The 22,824-nt window shown below is 47.0% G+C and overlaps 2 protein-coding genes across 11 annotated transcripts in view; both read left to right on the forward strand.

The window, feature by feature from the left end:
- Positions 1 to 4,608, forward strand: part of MYT1 (myelin transcription factor 1) — a 232,449-nt gene extending 227,841 nt beyond the window's left edge. For all 10 annotated transcript variants that reach the window (XM_053249644.1, XM_053249643.1, XM_053249646.1 and 7 more), the window contains one exon: positions 92 to 4,608. In XM_053249644.1, coding sequence (XP_053105619.1) covers positions 92 to 232 — 141 coding nt within the window. In that variant the 3' untranslated portion in view covers positions 233 to 4,608. The remainder of the gene's footprint in view (positions 1 to 91) is intronic.
- Positions 4,609 to 16,557: 11,949 nt separating this feature from the next.
- The window catches only part of LOC128322324 (peroxidasin homolog), a 165,787-nt gene continuing 159,520 nt past the window's right edge, over positions 16,558 to 22,824 (forward strand). The window contains exon 1 of the mRNA XM_053243384.1: positions 16,558 to 16,615. The gene's annotated coding sequence lies outside the window, so the exon portion shown is untranslated. The remainder of the gene's footprint in view (positions 16,616 to 22,824) is intronic.

Raw genomic sequence — 22,824 nt, forward strand, 5'->3', positions numbered from 1 at the left:
GGGTAAAGGATTAGACTTTTCTCTTTACCCTCCACTTCTAACTAGGATTTATTATTTTGTTTGCTTCTTTTGGCTTTCTTGTTGGACCTAGGAGCCAATCAGTGAGCAGAACTTTGACGCTTATGTCAACACCCTTACTGACATGTACACCAACCAGGAGTGCTACCAGAATCCTGAGAACAAGGACCTGCTAGAAAGCATCAAACAGGCTATTAAAGGAATTCAGGTCTAATGAAAGTAGGACAAAGAAAAAAGAAAACAATAAATAAATAAGGAATTAAAGTAACTGGAATAATCTAGAGGACCTTCACTCTGCATATTCAGGTTTACAAGTTAAGAAACTTGTTGAATGAATGAATAAAAACGGACCAAAACTTAACCAAGAGGCCATTCACAAGAACTGAACTCAATGTTTTCGTTTACTCCATGGCAAACAGTGGGAGCTCTGTTTCTTTTTTCACCCCATACCTTCGGAGTCAAAGATGGGCTTTGAAGCAGATGGAGATCAAGGGTCTTCTCAGCCTGCTAGGCACCTCCGCTAACAAAGAAGGTTCCATCGTAGAGTTAGTCCAAGGTTTAGGGCATTCAGCGAACAGGGCTTTTGTCTGCACCACTGCAGACTCCACTGTGGGTGCCATCTATGGTCATGTCCCCAGACAATACGTGAATTATGTGACATGTTACTGTACATGAGAAGCTGGAGCTGCAGGCTATCCGTCCATCTGAATCTGGGCTGGGAGTCTTAGACCACCAAGGATTCCAATAGCTGCCGGACACGAAAACTTGTACAAGTATTATAGAGTAGCATTATTTTTTATTTTCTGAAAGAGCAGCTCTGGATCTCCAGTGGAAAGCGCAATGGAAAAAAAAATACAAAAGGTTCTCAGGGAAGCTTTTTTGGAGTTTGAAACTACAGTATTCCTTTGTCCGTCTTAAAATAAAAATTGAGAATAGCTATTAACGAACAGACCAATATCGGAACATTTCATATGGAAGATTTCTAAATGTGTCATGGTCCAGTGTACATGAGTTTTGGAAAGTCCTTTTGCTGACCGTTCTGGTTCTGTTTGTTGTTGTGGTCACCGTTGAGTAGCAGCAAAGCACTGTGAACATTAGTGCTGGAGACGTGTTTGAGGTGTGATTAGGAACGAAGGGAAGTCTAGGAAGAGTCTTTACTCTCCACTATGGACTTTGGCTGATACATACATGATAATGTTTCTGGGTTCTCAGCTTTGTTTTCTACCTTTTTTTATAAGTTTAACAAGACGAGAATGATCATCATTCTACAGAAGGAAAAGCTGGGTATAGATCTTCCAAAGAACCACTTTATTTTGCTTTGCTTTTTGGGTTACCCCTTCGGTATACTTAGTCCGCTGTGCACTTAAAAGAACTACAGAGAGTGAATGTTTCTTCCAAACAAATTTCTTCAGCACCTCACGCACTCATGATATGTATTTGATGAATTTGTAAAAGGAGATAAGAGAAGTGGAGGAAGACGTGAATATATTGATTCAGCAGATGGGTTCTCAACTCTTGACCTAGGAAACCTCCCCTAAGTCAAGAAAATGAATAGTTAAAGTTCTTTCATAGTGGCTGGAGGTCAGGCGTGGGCCCAGTGGTGCCATGCTAGTCTAGAGAGATTGTGGGCGGGGACTGGTTCATCAGGAGCCTCCCACAGCCATCTGCATTGTGCTGATTGGCTGGAGGATGACTAGCATCTAACCATAAGGCAGGGGCATAGCCATTGTGGCTGGGAATGATGGGAGTTGTAGTCCAACAAAATCTGGGGATCCCAAGTTTGAGAACCCCTGCCTATAGGCCCAATCCAAATGCATAAAAATATATCTGTGAGGGATCAGGAAGGAGTTCTCGTCTCCCCTGGCAACTACTCCTGCCTCCTTATACAAGTCCTCCTCACACTTTGTGAACTATGGTCCCGGCCTATATAAAAGCCAGAAGATGTGATAGATCAACTTAACATGTTCAAGTATTAACCATTATCTTCATGATCTGTAAGATTTTTGATGGTGCTGGAATTTCCCCCTCTTCACGGCAATAATTTAGTTTTCTCATAAACAAAAACAACACCATGATAACTTCTAAATATATTTTCGAGTCAGCTAGGATGGCCTTGTTTGGGTTTTTCCATATTACAAAAGGGTGGGGTGGGGGGGCTGGAAATCCGGGCTTCATTGAAATGAATGGTAAAAATTGTTGATTCCATGGAGACAAGGGCCACTATCCAAAGAGTCCTTTGTGCGCGCCTAAGGCGCTTCTGGAATGCACATGAAGGGGTTGCCAATTTTCCCCTTGGGGATGCTGTCCCTCCCAACGCATTGAATGCTGCTCCAGAGAGTCCCCTCCCCACCTCAGAACCAACATTTTAGATGCTACAGAGGGTTATGGTGGGAAAACAGACTGGTAAAATACCACATATGACCCTTTGGATCCCAATCAAGGTTCTACTTGGAGTTGGAAACATTGGGTTTCTGAGAGTGTTTTCATATGTGAGGCTTCTTTTAATACATGAATTTTTAAGGCTCTCTCACACTGTTGGCGAGTTCACACGTCACACAGAACCTGCTTGCAGAGTCGTTGACTGACTAGCCTATGACCATCTGAACCCACACAAAGGCAGGAACCTGATGTTCATTTGGGGCCTCAAACTGAGATGTGTAACCAATATTTGAAGTTGGCATGCCAAACCAAGTGCTGTTCCCACTGAGGTGTGCATTATGTCTGAACCCACACTCGTCATGAACCTCTGGTTTGTTCCAGGCAAGCCCACTCCCTTTGCCATCGGGACCAGTGGGTGCAAGGTGGCTCAAGCCAAGCTGGCATAGCATCCAAGGCCTCCCTGGGAGGCCTAGCCAAAGCTTCCCATCTCAACTGCGAACTTTGGCTCAACTCAGCTTCTTCCAAGATATGTGATCAGCTGCAACACCAGCTTCAGGTCCCTTCCATATCTCAAGCTGCAGGAACCTCGGGTTCTGTGTTATGTGTGAACCCACCCACCCCCTGCGGACATGAATGCCTGATTATTGTTATTGTGGAAGAGAGGCATTTGTGATGCCAATAATCACCCTGGCCAGCACAGGTTTGACATTCACATTACAATCCCATCTGTAGAAAGAACTTCTTTAAGCCTCAATGTGAAAATGCCTTAAAAGCCTAATTATGCATATACTTAGGCTATAAACTAAAACCCTTTGAAGTCAATGAGAAGGCTCCAAAAGCGAATGGAGCAATCGGAGGGAAAAATAAAAAGACGCGGGTGACTTTACTCAAATGCACAGCCTTGTTGTAGCCTCCTAGAGCTACTCATCTGAGTAAAGTGACTCCTTTTCCTAAAGATGGTTACAATACTGGGCTCTTTGACTCGGCTTATTTCTATAATCCATGGAAAGTGCAAAAAGAAAGCAAAGTAAAGAAAAAGGTTAATCTGAAGTATTAAAAACGCAATGCTTTCAATATGTAAATAGAGTCCAATTTGGTGGTGATTGCAGCTCATTAGTATTTAAGAGTAGAGAAATTGCACTTCCTTAAAAGAAAAAGAAGGATTGGGGGGGAAGTAGTTAGCTGAATTTTCCTGTAAATTACTTAAGGGTGCATCTAAACATACATACCCTGAGTGATGGAGCCACTCTGGAAGCGCACTTACTGCGTTTTGTTCATATGTACAATCTTCTCCCCAGCTTCGAACTCAGAAGAAAACCAGTTCTGTCAGTTTGCACAACACTGATTGGTTGGCATCTATGACATCATGAAGCCACCTCCCCAGGGAAGTTTTTCAAATTTTAAAAAATTGAGTATGGTTTTTTTTTTTAACAAGGCACTCAAATGTTAAATCCGATAAGAGTCACAAGTGGTGCTTCAACAATGCTTTTTAAAAAGTGGACAGCTTTCCTGAAGCATGGGGAGGTGCAACATAGGCAGTTCAATCAGCATTAGCTGATAAATAGTCTGTCACAAGCACTGGGAAGCTGAGTTTGAGCCGCAGGAGAAAACAAAAACTCAGTGAGTCCTCTTTCTGTATGCACCCTAATTTGGGGTGGGGGGGAATGTCTGTAATTTATATTTGCAACATCTTATGTTTATTTTATTTTATTTTTTGGCTATTTATTGAATTTTTTATTTATTAAATTTATATTTCTGTTGAAGCTGGACATCACATCATGAGAATGGAAAGGAGTTTTTAAAAATCCCTGAAAGAAATACAACTTTTTGATCAATAAAACAATAATATTTCCTCTAAGAAGAGAGAAAAAATTCTAACTTTTGCGTGTAATTTTGATGCAACCAAGTTATTTTTTATATATTTTTGTTATTTATTCTTTTAACAATGGGAATTTTTTTAAAGATATTTTATAACTGAAGCGCTTTTTTAAGAAAAAACTTTTTTTTCGATTTTATTTTGGGTGGGGACAAAATGCAGAAAGAGAGAGAGAAAGAGAGAGAGAGACTGATTCCTTTTCTTTGTTTTATTTTTCTTTTGTCTTCTTGGCGTTCCTATTGTTTCAGGCACTGATAACAGTTTTAAAAAAAAGTTAAAAACCTGTAATTTATTATTTATTTAATATTTAAATTAAACATAAAAATTGATCTGTGCTCTTGTTGTATATTTATTTTGTCATGTTTGTGTGTCAGTTATGTGATGACTGAGTAATTGTTTATGTGAAGGAATACTGTTCATATTTAAATAATAAAGAATCACATTGGAAAAAAAGGTGCCACAGGCTACATGTTCTTCTGTGAAAAGAAAAATGAGAAATCAAATGGATACTTTGAGTTTCTTTCCTCAGGAAGCATTTTCCACAGATAGAAGCTCATTGTCTGACTTTTCCAGATTTTTCAATAATAAACTTCTCACTTAGTGGTGGGTGAACCCCACCCAGTCGGGTTTGAAAACAAAGTCGGAACAAACTAATTATTCTCCCCGACTCAGAAAATAGTTTGTTCTTTCTGTCCCCATTTCTGAGTCTGTTCAGATCCTATGTAGGGATGTGTACGAAGCTGTGGAGGCGTGGTTCAGCGCCCAACGGGGTCCGCCTTAAGGGTGGGTGGGTTGTACTTACCCCTCCCGCCACTTTTCCCCCTCCAGTGCTCCATTATTCTGCAAAGTTTTGGGGGCGGCAGTGTTCCGCCCTGCCGCCCCTGCCCCTGTTGATTGCAGGAAATAGAGGAAGTAGCCGCATGTGCTTGCCGCCATGCGTGCATGTCCACCGCGCTGTGCACAGCAGATGCACAGAGCAGCGGACTCGCACATGTGGCGGCAGGCACATGCACAGCGGCTACTTCTGCTATTTCCTGCAAACGACGGGGGCAGGGGAGGCAAGAAGGAACGCTGCTGCCCCCAAAACTTTGCAGAAAAATGGAGCGCCAGAAGGGGAAAAGCAGCGGGAGGGGTAAGTACAACCCCCCCCAACCCTTAAAGCAAGATCCCCCCCCCCAGTGCCAAACCACCGGACCAGACCACGTTTGAACCCTCCAGAAAATGGCCTTCAGGACCGGTTCGGGCACATCCTATGGCATACCCAGTAATGTCACTAGGATGACAACAAGGTCTGATCCAATCTCTCCCACAACCCTCCAGAAATTCCCAACACCCTCCCCCTCCTTCCTGCCACCACCCCGAATCCCTCCCCTCCCACGCACCTTTCTTGTGTCTCCAGCAACAACAGAAGGAGTAATTGCTCCCCCCCCCAGCCTCACCTTTTCCTGGCAGAGAGTAACAACACTGTGCCAGATGCAAGGAGGGCTGGAAATTGTAGTCTAAAGTTTCCAGCACTACAAACAATGGCAGAAATGATGAAAAGACTACAATGCCCGTGTTTCTTGTTTCTGGGGAGGAGAGCTGGTCTTGTGCTAGTGAGCATGAATTGTCCCCTTTGCTAAGCAGGGTCTGCATTGCTTTGCATTTGGATGGGTGAGCACATGTGAGCACTGTAAGGTATTCCCTATAGGGCATAGCTCAGTGGTAGAGCATCTGCATGCTTACATGCAGAATGTCTCAAGTTCAATGTCTCCTTGACATCTCCAGGTAGGGCTGGGAGAGACTCCTGCCTGAAACCTTGGAGAGCCACTGCCAGTCAGTGTGGACCAGGGCTACACAACTTCAGGCCTGTTTTTGGTCTGCAACTCCCACTATCTCCAGTCACAGTGGCCAATAGTCAGGGATAATAGGAGCTGTAGTCCAACGTCTGCAGGAGAATCAAAGTTGTACAGCCCCAGTGTAGACAATACTAAGCAAGATGGACCAATAGTCTGACTCCGTAGAAGGCAGTTTCATGTGTCCCTATGTATGTTCCTATGTGATGTCTCCATAACAGGTGTGTGTGGGGGGAGTCTCTCCATTCTCCTGGTATCACCACTGGAGCCACAAAAAAGGTCATTGGAGGAAGTGGGGGATTGGAAGCAGGGATTCGATGGGAGGTAAGCAGGCAGAAGTTAAGTTTCTCCCCAACTTGGATTACAATACAGAATATAGAAGGTTTCTCTTTTGTTTTTTTAAAAAAATATTTTTAAATCGGCTGTAATGGGCTGGATGAGGGATAACAAATTGAGACTGATTCCAAATAAGACAGAGGTACTTATTATGCGGAACGTGGAACTCAGGAGACCATTTTGATCAGTCAGTTCTGGATGGAATCACATTTCCTCCAGAAGGAACAGGTATGCAGTATTGGAGTACTTCTGGATCCAAACCTCTTCTTGGTGTCTCAGGTTGAAGCAGTGGCCAGAATTGCTTTCTATCAGCTTCAGCTGATTCACCAGCTGCCTCCATTCCTTGAGATAAACAGCCTCAGAACAGTGGTATATATGCTGGTAACCTCCAGACTTGACTACTGCAATGCATTCTATGTGGAATGCACATATGTACATATTCTGGAAACTGTAGTTGGTACAGAATGCGGCAGCCAGGTTGGTCTCCAGGTCATCTTGGAGACCATATTACTCCTATATTAAAAGAACAACATTAGCTACCAATATGTTTCTGGGCAAAATACAAGGTGCTGGTAATAACCTATAAAGCCCTAAACAGCTTAGGTCCAGGCTATTTAAGAAAATGCCTTCTTCCCTATGAGCCTCATCACCCATTGAGAACATCTGGAGAGGTTTGTCTGCAGTTGCCACACAGGCCTTCTCTGTTGCCTCCCTGAGACTCTGGAATGTGCTCCCTGATGAAATATGAGCCTCCCCATTTCTGACAACTTTTAAAAAGTCTCTAAAGACTCCTTTATTCACCCAAGCTTCTAAACTAGACTTGTGGTTTTAAATTGTTTTAAGGTTTTCATCTCTGTTTTCATCCACCTGTGTTTGCTTCCCAAATATCCAAACATTTGGATAAACCACTACTGTAAACCACCCAGAGATAGAAGTTTGGGGCAGTAGACAAATATAATTGGTTGGTTGGTTGGTTGGTTGGTTGGTTGGTTGGTTGGTTGGTTAAATATTGTTATTCTTTCCTTGTATTCCAGAAGAGCATGACAAAACTGCCAAGTTCAACTTCCAAATCACCTGGAATAAAGCTCAATGGCATCACTAATCTAGTTCTATTTGTAACTCAATTTCCCCAGTCTTCCTTAAAATTACTTTGCAAACATTCCCATATATTCCCAATGGCTGTGGGTGGTGCATCCCAAAACCTGTAACTCTAATGTGTTCAGAAGCTGGATTAGCCATTGTGCGAAGTAAGGTAAGGCCCCAGACAAATTTATATATCTATTTTGAATATTTATGAACCATCTCTTTAAAAAAAAAAGTGGGGTTGTCAAAGCAGTTTACATAGGGTGGCTTTTCATGTAACAGCACCAAATACATACAGGAGAGCCAACGATTGCTACCGGGCATGTGTTCCCACTATGGTCATCATTTTAGTGTTGTGTGGTGCTGCCAATGTTGGGCAGAGAATGTCAGTTACCACCCTGAGCCCAAGTTCGTAAAGCCAACTTCAAATGCCGGTTACAAATGGCGGGCTGAGGTGGGTAACCGAAATTCTCTGCGCAGCATTCCCCCAACATTGGTGTCTTCACACATCCTGAAAACAGCATCAGTAGCAGGAGTTGGGCGCCTGGCAAGAACTGGTGACTCTCCCATACATACTTGCTATGTTGCATGTGAAGCTGCCCATAATAACACTGAGTAACAATTTTACATCCTAAAAGATCATAATAGGGCTATGTGGAGCCTCAAGCCAGCAGTGAAGCAGGCCACCAGCTGAATTAGGCCCAATTCAACCAAAATGAAACCACTGACCAGTTTAGGTCCAGTTGGACCAAATTGAGCTTGCTTCAGCTGTCCTCCACTCAAACTCCTCCCCTGATTCCTTTACTCATTGAAAGGAGATTTGTGCAGGCATGGCAATGTAGTTTCAGTTGGAAAGGACTGCGGGAGGAGGTGGTTCATTTCCTCTTCCTGCAATCCTGGGAAAGGCACAAGGTCTGTTGGAATCATAGAGACTGGTCTCACGATTAGTGAGACCCGCTTTTGCCGGTTTTGCAGGGAGAGTGGGCTAAGCCCGCTCTCCCCGCAGATGAGCAGGGCGGGAGCCCTGGGTGGCAGGATCAGCCACCCACATGGGGAGTTTGAGGGCCACGTGGCCCCCGGAAGCTCCAGTATGCCCTGCACGAGCGTGCAGAGCATACTGGGGAGACCCCCAATCCGGGAGTCTACTCATGAGTAGCTGCAGCATGGAGCCGCGCCACAGCTACTCACGATCCCAAAAACCGGGTTTGTGGAGCGCTCACTCCGCAAACTTGGTTTAAGGGGCGGGCTACTTGAGGGGGTTACCCGCTCAAAAACCACTGGGCTCGCAGCCGAGCCTGGTGGGCTAGTGGAGGCTAGCGGAGGCTAGCCCGATTTTCTACAATTGTGTGAATACCCTCATAGTCTTTTCTGGGGCAGCCCTGGAAAAGACTATGGAGCTATTCTCACAATCAGTGAGAAGCGCTCCGGGGCAGTTTGCGGGGAAGGCGGGTTTAATCTATCTTACCTGCAGACAATTTCCTTCCCTTCCCTGGGTGGTGGCTTCCCCTGCAGCTCTGGGGGTCGGGGTGCCAAGACATGCTGCCACACATTGCCCCACCCCCGCCAGAGCTCCAATAATGCACCGCAAGAGCCACGGCTGACAATTTTAAAAATGAGGTTAAGGGAACACTCGCTCCCTTAACCTCATTTTAAAGGGAGGTTACTTAGGCAGGTTTGCCACTGTGTAGCCACTGGGATTGGGCTTAATCCTGGCAGTTCGCACACACGTGCAAAACCAGACTGGGCTCCCTTAGCCAGTTTTGCACACGTGTGTGAATAGCCTCTATGATTTTCAAGTGACCTTGTACCTTTTCCCCGGATTTCAAGAAGAAGACATTCAAACCTCTTCTGGCAGTCCTTTTCAAACTGAAGCCACCTTGCCACAGCTGTGCCTGTCTCCTGTCTGTAAATAAAAGGGATGGAAGAATGTCAGGGGGAGGACTGCCAAAATGACCAGAAATGGATTGGCCCAGATCAAACCACTTTGCCAGTCCTAAGGCCTGAATCTAGTTGGGGCCACTCCAAAGCACCAATGCAAACCTGAAATCAAATTGGGACTGATTTGCATAGTCCTGAGTTTTAATTCTGATCTTTTTGATACGGCTTCATCTGCACTCTCAGGACATCTGAGTCATGTGCATTTCATTGGACAGTTGGTATGAATGGCCTCTGACTACAAGGATTCTCAGTGGTGATGTCTGTTAGATTCACCGGGGGGAGAGTGATGTCAAAAGTCCTTTCTGATCCCACTTCTTGCTGCTGTTGCCTCATCAGATGCTAGGGATGTGCAAACAGGTTGGACAGTTTGGGGTTGAACTGAACCATCCCCCTCTTTGGTCTGACCCCGAACCAACACACACACCAGCCCGTTCGGGGGGTTCATGAGGTGGGGTTTTTTTTGTTTATTTTAAATTACTTTTTTAAAAACCTTACCCTCTCTGGGGGTGTTATCCAAGGCAGGGGGGTCCATAGAGTTTCCCCTTCCCCCCACCCGCCTCCCTTTTGTCAAAAACCGGCCTGTTTGGTTCCCCTTCCCCCCGCGCGGTGGCCATTTTGGAGTCTGCTACACCTGTGCGATGGGCCTCTGCGTGGCCTAACCACCAAAATGGCCACTGCATTGGGGAGAAACCAAACGAGCCAGTTTTGGACAAAAGGGAGGCCAGTGGGGGGAGGGGAAACCTCTGTAGGAAACACACACACACCCAATGCTGATGCCTTGGAGAACACCCCCGGAGGGGGTAATTAAAAAATTAATTAATTAAAGTTTCCAAAAAAAACCCCTTACTGAACTGAACTGGGGGGGGAGGGTTCAAAGGGGTGCTGGACCGAACTGGCCTGGTCCGCTTCGGGTCTGGTTCAAACTCAGACTGAACCGGACCAGCCGTTTCTGTGCACACCCCTATCAAACGCCCAGTGGCTTCAGGGGAATAGCTGCCACCCTGGAAGTTTGTGACAAAATTATAGAGACAGGTTCTCCAGTCTGCAGTCCATGCCTATCTCACTTCTTGCATGGAGCTGGCTGCTGGTAAGACTGGCTAGAGCAGGGGTTCCCAGTGGCTGAAGGCCATTGTGGCTGGGGATGATGGGAGGTGTAGTCCAACAATACCTGGAGACTCTAGGTTGGGAATCCCTGGACTAGGGGGCCTGAGATAGTAGCTGCACTTTGATCTACATTGCAAAGAGCCTCATACCGCCATCACTTGCCAGGGGAGACAGCTTCACATGCGATGGTCCTGAGGGCTGCATGGTTTCCAGGGCATGATGTCTGTGTCTTTGAGTGACGGGGAAATCAAGAGTGTTCAAGGGCCCACCAAATATTTCAACAGGAGCAATTCAGAGCCTGCATGCTGATGCTGCACCTGAGTGCCAAGGGCAACACATGCCTGTCTTCAGTCCTTCAGATAGGAGACACCTTGTGATGGATGACGGTGTTCTCCGCTAGCTTTTCAGGCCGGGAACGTTTGCTCATCAGTGAGACATGCAGCAAATGAGACACTTCACTCTGACTGATTTCAGGAAGGATTTTTTAAAATTCTCATTCTAGAAGAGCAGCTATGTTCACCTCTTGCAGCCGAAACGATGAGTCTTGTTGCAACTGGGATATGAGTCGTAGCAGGCAGGAGTCTATTTTGTGAGATGGATATTATTGGGGAAAATACTCACTTGAACATACTGGCCCAGTGGGGGAGACTTTTCAAAGACTACTGGAAAATGGGAGAAAAGTGGATGACGTATTGTTCAGTTTCATCCAGACATAGAGCCCAGAAGGGCTGGTGACTAATCCACCAAGATAAGGTTGGTCAGGCTTCAGCACCATGGACAGGTCCATGGGAGGGACGTGTTGACCCAACAGCAGCCAGAGGCAAACTGAGCCCTTAAATCCCTCTCAGTGTAGTCTGCCCCCACTGGGCTCCGCCTCCCTGCCTGGAGAGCGGCAGCCATAAAGGGGCAGCCCTCTGACCTGGAGGCTGGCCCTCCTGCTCCTCTCGAACTGATCCAGTCTCACCTGTCGCCAGCACTGGTGTGCAAATATCAGGGAGAGCAAGGGAAAGAGTCAGCTCCACCAGGGGGCTTGGGATCCAAGGGTGTCACTTAGGAACATAGGAAACTGCCATATACTGAGTCAGACCATAGGTCCATCTCGCTCAGTATTGTCTACACAGACTGGCAGCATCTTCTCCAAGGTTGCAGGCAGGAATCTCTCTCAGCCCTATCTTGAAGATGCTGCCAGGGAGGGAACTTGGAACCTAGATGCTCTTCCCGGAGTGGCTCCATCCCCTCAGGGGAATCTCTTCCAGTGCTCACACTTCTAGTCTCCCATTCATGTGCAACCAGGGCAGACTCTGCTTAGCTAAGGGGACAAGTCATGCTTGCTACCACAACACCAGCTCTCCTCCACCTGAACTGCACTTCAGGCAGTTCAGGCTCTCTGAGTGCTGTCTTATACACCAAAGGAACAAATGTCTCATTCAAACTACTGGAACTGTGTTAAAAATGATTACCTGCCCCAGATTCAGTGCTTCTGATCCATATTTATTTTCCTTCACTGCAACAGCTTTATCAGTCGTCAAGAAATGCTGACCAATATCCCCCCTGTGTGCCTGTGTACCAGGAAGGACTGCCCCCACTGCAGGGAGCTTCCTGAGTTCCATAAAACTTATTGCATGGGGGAGTGGGGTTTTTGTTACTCTCGGGAACATATTTTCAGGGGGCACAGGGCACTTCCAGGCAGTGGCAACTGATGAATGCTGAGCAGGTGAGCAGAGTGGAAGGTGGGGTATACCTTTAGCGATTGGTAAAGGTCCCCACTGCTGCCACTCGGCATCCCTCCATCTGGTGGGTCATTGTGTGAAGCAGGATGCTGGACTAGATGGGCCTTGGGCCTGATCCAGCAGGGCTGTTCTTTTGTGCCCACCCCCACCACTCAGCTGGCCATTGTGCATGCACGGCAGGCAGCTGAACAGCAGGAGCACGGCACGTGGTGGGGTGCACTGTAGGGTGCAGGGTGGCAGTGCTGGGAACTTTGACCAATCGTCAAAGACACACTAGGAACACAGGAAGCTGCCATATACTGAGTCAGACCATTGGTCCATCTAGCTCAGTATTGCCTTCACAGACTGGCAGCAGCTTCTCCAAGGTTGCAGGTAGGAATCTCTCTCAGCCCTATCTTGGAGAAGCCAGGGTGGGAGGGAACTTGGAACCTTCTGCTCTTCCCAGAGTGGCTTCATCCCCTGAGGGGAATCTCTTCCAGTGCTCACACTTCTAGTCTCCCTTTCATATGCAACCAGGGCAGACCCTGCTTAGCTAAGGGGACAAGTCATGCTTGCTACCACAACACCAGCTCTCCTCCACCTTCTGTTCTGCCCACCAGCCACCACTGCTTCCAGGGGAATGAGAGATTGGTGGAAAATCCCCCTTCCCGCCTTCTGCAAGCAGCTCTGCAGAGCTCGGGAAGCTCTCAGCAGGGGAGGACACTTCCTGCCAGTGTGCAAGCACCTGGCTAGTGAGGATGTGGGCCACTATCAAGTCCTCCCCATCCCGACAATCTTCTTTCCCCTGAGGGCCAAATCGGATGAGACAAGAGAGCTCTATCACCAGACCTCCCATGTATTCAAATATCTTTTAAAACCAACCATGGGGAGGGGGGTCATTTGCTGGGTGAGAGGTTTTTTTTTTAAAAAAAAAACAAACAAAACTGTTTTCCTCCCACACTGTTTTCCCAGTGAAAACCTATTTTTCCCCAATGTAATTTTTAAAAAACCACCATTCCCTACCTCGCATCCCACTAGCAAAGCTGCTACTTGCCCCGTTAGGAAAAACTGGTGTGCACCCTGTGTTTTTCCTATTGGGGCACATTGCCCTTGAGAGGGGCCAATTTACATCAGGGAAATGGTGTAGGAGCTAAACCTCCCCCCACCCCCAGGCTTGAGCATTTTGTAGGGGCGGGCACAGCTTTAAAGAAACGTAGAGCTGGGGGAATCCAATCAATGGCTTCCAACATCTCAGCTTGTTAGGCCTTAAGCAGGATTGGTGGTTTCAGAAAGTGAGGTGAGGCGGTTGCCTTGGGCAGTGCATTTCTAGGGCACCTGCAGGGCTGCAAGCCGTCCCCTGCCAATGCTCTCAGAGTAGCTCTTTAGGACTCATCTGACCCTTGCAGCTTTGCAAGCAGCTCCCGGGTGCCTCCTCTCACAATAAGTTGGCAGCACCTGGCTTTCAGAGCTAAACATTTCAGTGACAGACAGAGAGCCAGCGTGGTGTTAGGGTCAGAGTGTTGGACTGGGACTGGGGAGACCCAGGTTCAAATCCCTGTTCAGCCACGAAACTTACTAGGTAACTCTGAGCCAGTCATGTGTCTCTCAGCCTAACCTACCTCACAGGGTTGCTGTGAGGATAAACATAGACCGTGTACACCTCTCTGAGCTCCTTGGAGGAAGAGCAGGATAGAAATGCAGAAATAAGATAAAGAAATGTAAATAATAAAATGGTACATTTTAAGGGTACATTTTCAAAAGAACCTCAAACCACTTCCCCTTCACCCCTGATAAGGACTCCTTTTTCCAAGGACTTTGTTTTCTATTTACACAGCATCCTGAACTGTCCTGTGAAACCGCCCTCTTAGACACACAAATGATTTAGAATATTTATCTGGAGTTTTGAAAATCAAAATGATACAATGACAAGTATAAAGCATCGGCCTTCCCCCCCCCCCAATGTTATTTTCTACAGAACACATTGTGCAAACATAAAACAGCGCCTTTTGTTCCAGAAGCATTCCACAGTTTGTGCGTCCTGATTTTTAAATGTCCTTATCCCTTCTGTGAACCCCTCTTCATGTCTGCGTGGAGCAATTCATTGACTCACAATGATTCCTGAGAGACTTTCTCTTTAGTGCTCTTCAGCGAAGGGTTTTGATAGAATTAAGGCTGTAGATGGTTGCCTCTTGGTTTTTTTACTGGCATCAATAAAAGGCAGAACACATTTATGAGTGTATGTCCCCCCCCCGACATATATTTATATTTTAATTTATATTTAGGGCCAAGCCAAAAGCGGGGGGTACTTTTAGGGAATGCTTTCAGGAATGGCGAAAAGCAACCACGTTTGGGCAGGGTGTCTTTGAAAAGGGATGGATATGGTCAGTGCAGGATGCAGAGCAAGTGTTGCAGACAAGAACTTGCTGGCTTGGCTGATCTAACAGTGATAGTGTTAAAAGAGCAACCATTCAAAGTGAGGGCAACTGACTTCACTTGCCCTCAGTGGCATCATGAAGCCGAATCTGATTGGCTAGATAGAATCATGGCATTAGCATGCTCACATTGTGGTGGGATCACAATGAGAAGGAGATGCTCTTAAAACATGGCACTGATGCAGCCATTTTGGGAAACAGTACCTGCAAACAGGTAGTTTAAAAATGGAACAAGTAAGGGGGTTGGGGAGGGAAAATATTTCCGTTTTACCTTGAAAGCACACCTTTTACCCCCAACTTATGGTGAACCCTAACTGCAGTGCATTCATATTTCCTTCAGATTTTGCACCACCACCAAGCTTATTGGCATCTTGTATTTTGCAGTGTGGGGGCTACAGCCCTGGTGGTGACGGACGTAGCTTGTCCTTCCTTAACAAATCTGCTGTACATACTGAATAATTGAATGCTTAGATTGTGTTTCAAATGGCAGCTTTGGGGGCTGTTATTGCACAATGCTATCTACTCGAAACTAGCTTCCTTTATCACAGGGAAGGGAATTGAATCAGTTCAAGATGGCACAGTGTATGCTTTGGAGAGCTTTTAGGTCTCTTCCAATATCCTTTCAGGGAAAACAGCCTCAAAGATGCTCTCTTGTGCTTCAAAGACATGGCATGATTAATGCCATCATAAGCAGGCTCCCAGCCACTTCAAATCATCATTATTGCTAAGGCAAATATCAAGGATTGGGATTTTAAAACCAATAGTTGATTAGTGCAGTGAGCTGCTTGTTTTTCACTTAGCTGTGAGGTTTGGAGGAGGGGGATTAAATAATTGGCTGCCATGATGTGCAGTGCACCAGCATAGTGTAGTGGTTAGAATGTTGGAATAGGACTGGGAAGACCCGAGTTCAAATCCCCATTCAGCCATGAAACTCACTGGGTGACTCTGGGCCAGTCATTTATCTCTCAGCCTAACCGACCGCACAGGGTCGTTGTGAGAATAAAAATAAGGATGTACACCGCTCTGAGCTCCTCGAAGGAAGAGCAGGATATAAATGTAGAAAATAAATAAATACATAAACAAAAAAAACCGGTGGTGTTTCCCCTCATAGGCTATCTCTTGGTCCATCTAGCTCAGTCCTGTCTACCCAGACTGGCTTCTCCAAGGTTGCAGGCAGGAGTCTCTGTCAGCCTTATCTGGAGATGCTGCCAGGGAGGGAACTTGGGACCTTCAGCATGCAAGCAGGCAGCTGCTCTCCCCAGAGTGGCCCCGGCCTCTAAGGGGAATATCTTACAGTGCTCACATGTAGAAGCTATTCACACGCCCGTCCAAAACTGGGCGAAGGAAGCCCAGCCCAGTTTTGCAGGGGAGTATGTCCTGCTGGGATCGGGCCTCATCCTGGCGGTGCCACAGGGGCAAACCCACCTACGAAGCCACCCTGTTAGATGACATAAGGCAATGCGTCTCGGCAGCCCAACCCTCGGAGCGACTGCCAGCAGCCGACAAGCGTCTTAGCAGGTAATCTGCCCACCCCAAGGAAGGAGCCTGCTTGTCTGCGGGGAGGTAAGCTTTTTAAGAGAGGAGAGCTGGTCTTGTGGTAGCAAGCATGACTTTTCCCCATCAAGGGCGTTACTACTATTAGGCAAGGGGAGGCGGCTGCCTGGGGGCCCCCACGCCTCGAGGCCCCCCCCCCCGAGGCAAGTCACGTGTGAAGTGTGTGTGTGTGTGTATCAGCAAGGGGCCCGTTTTAAAATTTTGTCTCTGGGCCCACTCCAGCCTTGTTACGCCCCTGGTCCCCATAGCTAAGCAGGGTCTGCCCTGGTTGCATCTGAATGGGAGACTTGATGTGTGAGCACTGCAAGATATTCCCCTCAGGGGATGAAGCCACTCTGGGAAGAGCAGAAGGTTTCAAGTTCCCTCCCACCCTGGCTTCTTCAAGATAGGGCTGAGAGAGATTCCTGCCTGCAACCTTGGAGAAGCCGCTGCCAGTCTGGGTAGACAAGACTGAGCTCGATGGACCAAGGGTCTGACTCGGTATAGGGCAGCATCCTATGTTCCTATGTTCCTAAGGCCTCTTCCAATTTTTCACTGCTCGTGAGAAAGGACTCACTGAGCCGGGTCTCATGATCAGTGAGACCCGGTTTGTAAGAGTGAGCGGGGAGAGCGGGCTAAGCCCACTTTTCCTGCAGATGAGCAGGGCGGGAGCCCTGGGCAGCTAGATCAGCCACCCACATGACTGCCGGCTCTGTGACGGAGCCGGCGGGGGCTGGGGAGTTTAGGGGCCATGCGGCCCCCAGAAGCTCCAGTATGCCCTGCATGAGCGCGCAGGGCATACTGGGGAGACCCCCAAGCCGAGAGGCTGCTTTTCAGCCGCCCGCTGGGGGTCTACTCGTAAGTAACCACGGCGCAGAGCCACGCTGCAACTACTCACAACTTTTTTAAAAACGGGTTTGCGGAGTGCTCACTCTACAAACCCGGTTTAATGGACGGGCTACTTGAGCGGGTTACCCACTCAGGAACCACCGGGCTCACAGCCAAGCCTGGTGGTTCTCACGGTTGTACAAAATCGGGCTAGTGAAGGCTAGCCCGATTTCCTACAATCATGTGAATAGCCTCACTGTCTCCCATTCAAATTAAAAATAGGGTTGGACCTTGCTTAGCAATTGGGGACAATTCACACTTGCGCCTATAAGACCAGCTCTCTTCTCCTCGCCAAAGCAGTGTTGCAGTTGAGCAGCTGCTTAAAACAGTGTGCCTGCAGTTATGCAGCCCTGCTTCCACTAGAAACAATGGGGAGAAGATTAGACGCTTCAACATGCAGCTTTGAACCACAGTTTCCAAAATGGTTTGTTCCAAATGAAATTAGTTACCAAACCAGAATCGGAAACCACGTTTTGTTCTCGTTTTGTTTAAACTAACCACGGTTAGAACAAACCACATTTTCTCAAGTTTGGTTATAAAAGGAAGCAGTAAAGGTAAAATGTGCCGTCAAGTCAGTGTTGACTCCTGGCGACCACAGAGCCCTGTGGTTGTCTTTGGTAGAATACAGGAGGGGGTTACCATTGCCATCTCCCACACAGTATGAGATGATGCCTTTCAGCATCTTCCTATATCGCTGCTGCCCGATATAGGGGTCTCCAATAGTCTGGGAAACATGCCAGCGGGGATTCGAACCGGCAACCTCATGCTTGCTAGGCAAGTCATTTCCCTGCTGCGCCATTAGGTGGCAGTAGTTTATTCAAAATCAAAAGTAGACACTCCCAGTCTTCTCCACTTGGATGTCAAAGGTGGGGAGCAGGATGGACATAAGCACCAGGACGAGCTACAATTGAGCAAGGGGGGGGGACAAATGTCCCTGGGCCCCCGATGGAGGGAACCTCACTGGCTGAGTGACAGCTTGATCTTTGATCTCAGCTTGATCTCTCTGGTGGAGGAGGAGAGTTGGTCTTGCGGTAGCAAGCATGAATTGTCCCCTTTGCTAAGCAGGGTCTGCCATGCTTTGCATTTGAATGGGAGACCTCATTTCTGAGCACTGTAAGATATTCCCTTTAGGGGATGGGGCCACTCTGGGAAGAGCATCTGCCTACTTGCGTGCAGAAGGTTCCGAGTTCCCTCCCTGGCATCTCCAAGGTAGGGCTGGGAGAGGCTTTTGCCTGCAACCTTGGAGAAGCCGCTGCCTGCCAGTGTAGACAATACTGAGCTAGATCGACCAATGGTCTGACTCAGTAGAAGGCAGCTTCCTGTGTTCCTGTGAGGGCAGCAGTGACAGGTCCACCTTCACTTTTTGCCCCAGTGCCCACTTCACCCTTGCTATGCCCCTGCTTTCTCCAGCTGATTCTCATAATGATAGTTTGCCATTACGTCTGAATCTGGCATTGTTTGAAGGGAAAACCATCTTTGTCTCCTGTTTCCATTCCCCATTAGAGTAACACACCAGAACCAAAATAGTCTCCAAAATGTACAAGTGTGTCTTCAACTCTCAGCTCTGCCCATTAAAGCCGGCCAACTCTGGTAATTAATCAGAAGGTTTAATTGATTGATCTGCTGATTAAAACTTTGCAGCCCTCATTAGAAAGGCAATTAATATGTTTTGAAATAAATAAACAGACACATACCCAGTGGCAGGGAACAGCCGTCAGAAAGGCAAGCCTGCCTGTATCTCCCTAATTGTTTAATGAACAACGGATGTGCAGCCTCATTACATTCCTCGAGAACAGGCCGTGTGGGCAGCAGCTATTGTGCTGTGGTTCATGAGCACTTTCATTATTTTATTAGGAGCACATTAATATATTCAGCATCTCAGAAATGAGTAAGGGGAAGACAGATGGGAACTGGGAACTGGTCTTCAGCTTCCATGGGAGAAGTTTTTCCAAACAGGGAAAATCATGTCCCTTGCCGAAATATGGGCAGCCTTCAGGTGGCTGGTGACAACCATAGAAGTCCACAAAAGCCCATTGCTGCATGTGTCTCTTACGTGACAATAATAAATATTTTACAGAGGGCGGGTGGGTAATCACTTTGCCAGTCGGACATTGCTCTGCTTCTTAATTTAGCATCACAATGTATGCTCTTTAACTGTTAAGCTTGTTCCTTGCATTGTTTCTTTGTTTTTTTGAATTGGGCAGAACCCACCATATCCCAAGGGCTCAGGACAGGTAGATAGTATGTTAACTGATTCGGCAGTTTCCAGGGAATCCATCTGCCCAGAGCAGCCTTCTCTGGGCTATTTGGGGTCACCACCAGAGGCGGTGGGCCCTCCACCAGTGGGCTCACCACCAAAGGGGCAACACCAAAGGAGGTCACCTCTTTGCGGGAGCCCCTTTGAGGAACAGTGAGGGCCAGGTTTCCTGGCCCGAGAATTCGCATGTGGGTGGGTATAATAGTATGGATTCTGATTTAATTAGCCATGGGTGAGATTGCTTTATAATGTGTCTGGGCTTTTCTGGGGAGACAGGGGGCGTATCCACTGATTATGGAGCAGCAATTCCAGTGGTGGTGGGGAACAGAAGAAGTAACATTGCCAGGTCAGTGGGTCATTACAGGGGAAGAAAAATCAAAAATCTAATAGCTGTTTCCCCATCCAGCTGTCCTGCCAGCTCTCTCACCTTGGGGAGCAGTGCCAACCACCCTTGGAACCTCACCTTGCTCCTTTGTAATGCCAGATCAGTCCAGAACAAATCAGAAACCATCCATGATCTCATTCTGGATGAAGGAGCCAACCTGATATGTATTACAGAGACTTGGTTGGGGGAGGCTGGTGGCCCAGTGCAGCCCCAGTTTCTCCCTCCAGGGTACTACTTTGTTGAGGAGCAGGTGTGGGGAAGTGGGCGGGGAGGTGGAGGGGCTGTGGTCTATAAGGATAACATCTCCCTTACCAGGGTCCCTGTTAGGGTATCAGAACATATTGAATGTGTGTACTTAAGTCTGGGGACCAAGGATAGATTGGGAGGCTATTCACACAATGGGGCAAAATCGGGCTAGTGGAGGCTAGCCCGATTTTGCCCCATTGTGTGAACCACTTGGCTCGGCTGCGAGCCCGGTGGTTCCTAGGCGGGTAACCCGCCTAACTACCCCTGCCCTAAAACCAGGTTTGCAGAACGAGCGCTTCACAAACCTGGTTTTAAAGATTGTGAGTAACCGCGGCACGGCTTTGTGCCGTGGTTACTCATGAGTAGACACCCAGATGGGAGGCGAAAAGCTGCCTCACAGCTCCAGGGGTCTCCCCAGTATGCCCTAAGCGCTCGCACAGGACATACTGTAGCTTCTGGGGGCCACACGGCCCCTGAGCTCCCCAGCCCTCGCCAGCTCTGTCACAGAGCCGGCAATCGTGTGGGCGGCCGATCTGGCCACTCAGGGCTCCCTCCCTGCTCACATGCGGGGAGAGCGGGCTTAGCCCGCTCTTCCTGCACACCCTCCAAAACCAGGTCTCACTGATCATGCTCTGGGACTTCTGTTGGTATACTGATTGCCCTGCTGGTCAACAGAGTCCCTAACTGAACTGACCGGAGAGACCTGAGTTCAAATCCCCATTCAGCCATGATACTTGCTGGGTGACTCTGGGCCAGTCCCTTGTCTCTCAGCCTAACTGACTTCACAGGGTGGTTGTGAGGAGAAACCTAAGTATGTAGTACACTGCTCTGGGCTCCTTGGAGGAAGACCGGGATATAAAATGTAGATGATGATGATGATGATGATGATGATGATGATGATGATGATGATATAATGATGTTTATTTCAGGACCAATTTATCTAGGGAGGCTCAGGAGTTCATAGTGGCCATGACAACTATGGGCCTATCCCAAGTGGTCTTGGGACTGACATACATTGCTGGTCACATGCTTGATTTGGTCTTTCAGTCTGATCAGGGTAGTGTTCCATGGGTGGGGACTTCTGTGATAGCCCTTTGTCATGGACAGACTACCATCTGGTTAAGGATGAATTCACAATCACTTCCCACCTTTGCAGAGCTGAGAGGCCTATTAGGATGGTCCACTCGAGAAGGTTATTGTTTCCAATAGGTTTCCAAGAAGCCTTGGAGGGATTTAGTGTTGGCTCTGCTGGCGATCCTGTTGATGCTCTGGTGGAGAACTAGAACACCAAACTCACCAGGGCAGTAGACCTGATTGCTCCTAAGCATCCTCTCCAATCCGCTTCAAAATTGGCCCCTTGGCAGGTATACAGAAGAACTATGGGGGCTGAAGCGCCAAGGTAGATGACTGGAGTCTTCCGTGTACATCCCTAGTGCCTTCTATCAGCTTTGGCTGATATGCTAGCTGCATCCATTTCTTTACATAAACAACCTCAGAACAGTGGTACCTCTGCTGGTAACCTCCAGACTGGATTACTGCAATGTGCTCTATGTGGGGCTGCCCTTGTATGTAGTCTGAAAACTACAGTTGGTTCAGAATGCGGCAGCCAGGTTGATCTCTGGGTCATCTTGGAGAGACCACATTACTCCTGTATTGAAAGAGCTACACTGGCTGCCAATAAGTTTCTGGGCAAAATAAAAGTTATAACCTATAAAGCCCTAAATAGCTTGGATCCTGGGTATTTAAGAGAACATCTTCTTCGCTATGAACCACACCACCCATTGAGATCATCAGGAGAGGTTCGTCTGCAGTTGCCACCGGCACGTTTGGTGGCTAATCGGGGATGGGCCTTCTCCGCTGCTGCCCCAAAGTTTTGGAATGTGCTCCCTGCTGAAATAAGAGCCTCCCCATCTCTGGCAATTTTTTAAAAAAATCTTTAAATACACATCTGTTCACACAGGCTTTTAATTAAATACTGTTCTAATAGTTTAAACATTTATTTATTATTTATTATTTATTATTATTTTTATACTGCCCTTCCAAAGTAGCTCAGGGCAGTTTACAATTAAAACAAAACCATTAAAAACAATAACAAAATAGTTTTAACATTGTTTTAAAACATTGTTTTAAATTTTTAAATTGTAATGTTTTAACTTTTTCTGCTGTCATTTATTTTAACTAATGTTTTAATTTTTTCTGTTGTCATTTTTTGTTTTGTTTTAACTAATGTTTTAATTTTTCTGTTTTTATTTATTTTGTTTTGTTGTAAACTGCCCAGTGACGTAAGTTTTGCTAAATAAATAAATAAATAAAACTAATTAACTATTCTACTCTCTCTGTCCCTATTACCAGCCACCAAAGATCAGACTGAATAAAAATATTTACATTGCTTCTGGAAAATACACATGCTCTAGCTTTGGTAAGTCTCCAAGATTTCCATAGTTGAAGGGCAGACACTGAGAAAGTGATGGCCCAAAAACACAGAATGCAACTCTGTTCCATGTGCACAATTGGACTGGTTATGAAAAGGGGAAGGAAGCACAAGAGGAACTGAGGAAAAAGCAGCAGAGTACTGGAGCTGTTCTATAGGGCACTATTGTCCTTTCCACAGAGTACTGGAGGTGTTTTGTAAAATGTTACCAGTGCTGTACAGTTTTTTCCTCTTTTTCTCTTCCACTTCCTTCCCCTTTTCATAACCAGTCCAGTGGCACACAATGAAGGAAGAAGAACAAGTGGAATGGAGCGTGCACTTCGAGGCAGATACCAGTAGTTGATGCAGCTGCGGAGGAGGAGGAGGCATAGGCA

The sequence above is a fragment of the Hemicordylus capensis genome, chromosome 4 (assembly GCF_027244095.1).
Source record: "Hemicordylus capensis ecotype Gifberg chromosome 4, rHemCap1.1.pri, whole genome shotgun sequence".
NCBI classification, from domain to species: Eukaryota; Metazoa; Chordata; class Lepidosauria; order Squamata; family Cordylidae; genus Hemicordylus; species Hemicordylus capensis.